Genomic DNA, 5,560 nt, shown 5'->3' on the forward strand with positions numbered 1-5,560 from the left:
AAAAAAAAAAAAAAAAAAAAAAAGACTAATTGAGTCAAAAATTGTTGTAGCGTCGATTACACTCATCTGAAAACAACATAAACCTTCTTAGATATATAGACGCTGTGAATCATATTACCAACGTTGAATTCAAGGGAAGAGTTGCTAAATCCATTTTCATTTGTATGCACCAGTAGTATCGACCCTAATAACAATTCCATGATACACTTCAAAAAAAAAAGCTATTAATTTTAATATTTGGTGCATATATAGTTTCTCTTCTTCTTCTTTTGGCTCGGAGATCGACTTAAACGATAATGTGAAAGTTGTCTTTGATTGTCAGTGTTCTTTGGGTCACTGGCCACAGATCCGACATCATGTTATTAGGTGTTGATGTTGAATCTTGTTTCCCACATAAGGAAATATATGCTCTCATTTGTGGAATCCAATTTTAAAAAGTAATGCTTTTGAGTAATAGTGAAACTTTCTTGGACGACTCCAATTTTTTTTTTAAGTCATGAAGCTCAAAAAGCAAGATTTTTTTATTTATCATAAGGTTAGTATACAAAAGAAAACAAGAACCGGAAACTCTCTGGACCCTTTTCTTTTTCTGTGTGGAAATTATTTGTACATTAAATAGAAAACAACTCCTCAAAAGCGAGTTATCGGTGCAATATCTCATGGAATAGTTTTGGTATGAAAATTTCTTCATATTTTGAATCACAAGGCACCAAAATCAAACTATTATATCGTGCAATATCAATAGTATAGTGTAGTTACTAGTAACATATTAGAAGAAACTTAGATCATACAAAAACGTCACCGTAAAAATGATGAAAGAGAGGAAAACTTGGAGATAAACCTCACTGAAAGATACAGAAGACAGTTTTTTTTTAATAAAAGGTAATTAGGTTATGGTCTTCAAGTCTATTTCATATTGCTCATTTGCTCGGTCCATTTTTGCTGTTATCATAGTGACGTATTCTATCATTTCTTTTGGAGACTTGACGACACACGCCGACATACTTGCAGTTGCAGAGACGACTCTTTTTGGTTTGGTACCATTTGAGCTAATCCTCCACTTTCAAAAATATCTGTGGAAACGTATGTTGATATCCGTATAGTATAGCCCAATATAAATACAAGATGATTTGGGCTCGAGAGTTGTAAAATTAGGCGTACGTGGGTTTCAATTATATCAGTTAAGAGAAAAAGGATCATTCTCTCTTCTTTCAACCTTCAAGGCCTAGTTTCTTTACTGATGTACTACTAAAGACATGTGATAAACTAAAAACTGTTTAGCAACAAAATTGAGTGGATAATTGGTACTCGGTACATCTCGTTACCGTCTCTTCACTATTGATTACCATTTTTACTTAACAGCAAAAGGCCTTGATTATATGGATATGTTTGTATAGGGGGTTTATTTTTAATAGTAATTAAAACCAAATTAATAGGTCTTTAATTCTACTTAAAAAGGAATATAAAACTAATTTTCTTAATTTTTCAGCAATTTAATTCATTGAATTTTCTGTGATTTTTTTTGTTTCTTCTTGAAAAAAAACTATTAGTGTTAGAATTAATCGAATGTTACTGTTAAAAAAGAGTATGATATATAACGGTCTATGCCGATGAGAGGAAGCGGGACTCGATCCCTGATATGATGATGTCTTCTACAAATGAACTTACTTCCTGCCACTACAACTACATTAATGTCACTTCACCTGGACCTTATCCATTTTGTGATGGCAAATGGATCTCTGGACACATTTATCCATTTTGTAACAGCAAATCAAATCAGATCAAGCAAAGGCAAATGCATGATCAGGTTAATTAACAAACGGAATTTAGAATGTGTATCATATTATAAAGATATTTAATATATTTTTGAAATAAATCATCTTAGACCAATAACAATCATGGAAATCATTATTGATTTATGGCACGTAGAAAGATCAGAGAATAATTGCCAGCTAATTTTTCTAATTTTAATTAAGGTACATTTTCTCTATTATTCATTTGGGCTCAATCATTTCTGTTTGTTTCTTCATGGTGGTTAGTACCACTTTACAACATAAACTCTAAATTAGTTTTCATTAACATTAGTCTACATTTTTCTTTTAATATCATGGAAAATGTACGGATTTACAAACCTACTTAATTAACCCTCCAAAGAACAGAATTCATGTGATTGATTCTATAAAATGACGAACTAAGTAATTATTAATCTTTTGAATTTGGAGCAGCTAAACTCTAAGCATTACGTTATTAAAAACTATTTACTAATGCGTACAAAGAAAAGAAGAACGTGTATTGTGATATAGGCCATGTTGTACGGGCCACTACGTATGAATCATGTAATGATAAATTGTTTAATATTTAAAAAGTATATGGTGGATTGGTGGCCTAATTGGTCTCGTGGATAGCAGTTACGACGGGGAAAAAAAATCGGTGGACGATGCTAATTTCTCTAGCAGTTGACCCACCGGTTGATTAAACTTAATTCATTCATTTGAAATTTTTGAATCTCATATATAATATATAAAATATATGATATGTGTCGTTGTCTAACCCGAATATGTTCGTCTGCGAGTTGTAGAAAACCAAAACACAACAGTACACATAACAAATATTTATCACCTTACTTTTAATATATAGTTGTTGTTACACCCATCATATTCAACTGCATCTTTGACAGCACTAAAATCTACGTACGTAGTCTCAGTGGCGGATCTAGCCAAACTTGACACCAGGTACAAAAAACTATTAAGGTGGAACATAGAGGATATCGAACCCAAGACCTCATTTTCTAATCTGGTGCAGTCTTACCATTAGACCAGTTTAACCTTAAGAATTTGTATTTAAATTCTTAAATTTATAAATTTCACATGGTGCACATGCACCACCCTTGATCAAGGTGGATCCGCCCCTGCGTAGTCTTATGTGCTACTACGACTTGTATTGTTTTCTAATAATAATGATCAAATAAAAACAACACAAGACCGGATGACAATAAGCAAACTACTGCTAAATAGTTTTTTTTTTGTCAATCCTGCTAAATAGTAAAATATGTCAATAATATTGTTGTGCATTATAACGATTGTAGACGAACCACAAATTTATAGTTATTAGTTTGGGCTTTCATTATTTTTATCTGTAATTCCAATTATACAATCTAGCCTAATCTGAACTCAATACAGAAAATATATATATATATATAATAATAATATTATTTACGTTCATAAAATAATATTCCATGCTTTATGCGTAATTTTTGCCGATATATTCATTGCTTCTCCGCTAGTTCATCACCAGCACATGCAACGATCGCCAGTCTGAAAACTTCAATGCTATAATATTGAATAAGGCATTAAAAACAGGTTTCTTAATTTATCAAATCGGCGTCAACCTTTTTTATTATGCATTTTATGTAATAATAAGCCGACTTTATTGTTGATATCATAAGAAATTAAACCAATTCGTATATAATTCAAAACATATGATTTAGTCGTTGTAACCAATCATTATTTTCATATATTATTTTTTCTCGAATTTTCTTTGTTTAGAATCTTGTTGATTTACTTGGAAAAACTATCTTTCTTAAGACTCTAGTTTTATTATAATCACATTTATGAAGCCATGCCCAAAAACACACCCACAAACACACACTTGTATACAAAACGTTAAACTAAAAAAATGATCGGATCTGGAGAAATAAATAGCACTATATGTAAATTAAAATCTAGAAAGTAAAAAAATAAAGGGTTCACATGGGGTGGTTCGATTAAAACCCGAAACTGCACGAACAGTGACGTGGAAATTGAAGTCCTTCAACCAGCATGCACGGTCCTCCATGTTCGAATGGGGAACTTCTAAGATGCGTCGGTAAAAGTAATTTATTTTTGTCGCTAATACTAAAATTAGGAAAAAGTATTACTTTACTTAATTTTTATACTTTACTATATTTTGTTGGAAAAAGAAAGAAAAAGTGAGGAGGAGATCCAATTCTTAGATTCATGTGAACTGAACTGTGAAGCCGTTTTGCTTTGGAAACTGAAGCCTTCCCCATGTTTCATGTTTCTCTTCTCTCTCACACACACCAGTACAACACTACCACTTCACTTTCTTTTCTTACATTCGAAGTTATTTCTTTTACTATTAGCTTTCTATTCATAAAGTATATAGACTCACGATAAGTAAAATATTATCGTTTATAAAGATTCCTATATATGTGGTAGAACATATATCTAATTTTCATATTTATTTAAAAGATGTAAGAGATAGAAACTTTTACCTGTCTTCTCTGTGGAAAAAATGAATAAACCGAAAGAGCCAGTATCCTCTACATATAAATATAAAAAACATCTACAATTACGTATATATTATATCTTGCGCTCACTATTTTTTGGTTTTCTTAATCAGTATTACGAAGATAAAATGGCTTAAAGAGTAAACTTCATCTAAATCTTTTTTTTTTAACAAAACAATTGTGGTGTAATTGCTAATATGAAACGCAATCCCAAAAGCATAAACAAACATGGGCTTAATAAAGACTTAAGTTAAGAGAAGGTCAAACAAGATGTGTAACGAGAGGTTTTCAAGTTGGTTATTAAGAAAACCAAAAGCATATGATTAGTCGAATATTTTTAAACATTTAATTTCAAAACTAATCTATTAAATAATTAAAACAAGATTCCAAAATGTCATCAGCACCTCTATATATCTCCCTAATCTCCAAAACCCACCATGTCTCTATCATTACACAACACACAGAGATAGCTATACAAAACACCAAGCACAGCGCCATTTCGTCTTTCTTCAGTTTCTGCCACCATGGAAGCCAAGAAGTCGAACAAAATCAGAGAGATCGTTAAGCTTCAACAGATCCTCAAGAAATGGCGAAAAGTCGCACACGCTTCAAAACAAGCCAACAACAACAAGATTGACAGCGTAGATGACAACAACAACATCAACATCAACCTCAATGGAAGTGGAAGTGGAAGCGGAAGCGGAAGCAAGAGCATCAAGTTTCTGAAGAGGACATTATCCTTCACAGACACGACAGCAGTTCCTAAAGGCTACCTAGCTGTCTCGGTGGGGAAGGAGGAGAAGCGATACAAGATACCAACAGACTACCTTAGCCACCAAGCTTTTCACGTGTTGTTGCGTGAAGCAGAAGAAGAGTTTGGGTTTCAACAAGCTGGTATCTTGAGGATTCCTTGTGAAGTTGCTGTGTTCGAGAGCATTTTGAAGATAATGGAGGACAGCAAGAATGATGCATACCTGACCACTCAGGAGTGCAGGTTCAATGCCACGACTGAGGAAGTGCTGAGTTATCGTCATCCTTCTGATTGCCCTAGGACTCCATCTCATCAACCTCACAGCCCCATGTGCAGATAGTTTTTGTTTTTCATTTGCTTGTTACATTAATCCATTCTTCTTCCTCTTCCCCATGTTCCCCCTTTTTCCCTTGGGGATTTGGACTTTGTGTACTATGCAACTTCAATGAGAAAAAGAGTGAGAGATAGAGAGATTTTTGAATAATGGAATGTACAAACGGATCATTGAAACAGACCAAACA

The 5,560-nt window shown here is 33.0% G+C and overlaps 1 protein-coding gene across 1 annotated transcript; it reads left to right on the forward strand.

Moving 5' to 3' along the window:
* Nucleotides 4,688-5,523, forward strand: LOC104721706 (auxin-responsive protein SAUR63-like). Its single transcript, XM_010439750.2, has one exon. The coding sequence runs from the start codon at nucleotides 4,813-4,815 to the stop codon at nucleotides 5,377-5,379; it is 567 nt and encodes a 188-aa protein (XP_010438052.1). The 5' UTR covers nucleotides 4,688-4,812; the 3' UTR covers nucleotides 5,380-5,523.

Source organism: Camelina sativa, chromosome 11 (genome assembly GCF_000633955.1).
Source record: "Camelina sativa cultivar DH55 chromosome 11, Cs, whole genome shotgun sequence".
NCBI classification, from domain to species: domain Eukaryota; kingdom Viridiplantae; phylum Streptophyta; class Magnoliopsida; order Brassicales; family Brassicaceae; genus Camelina; species Camelina sativa.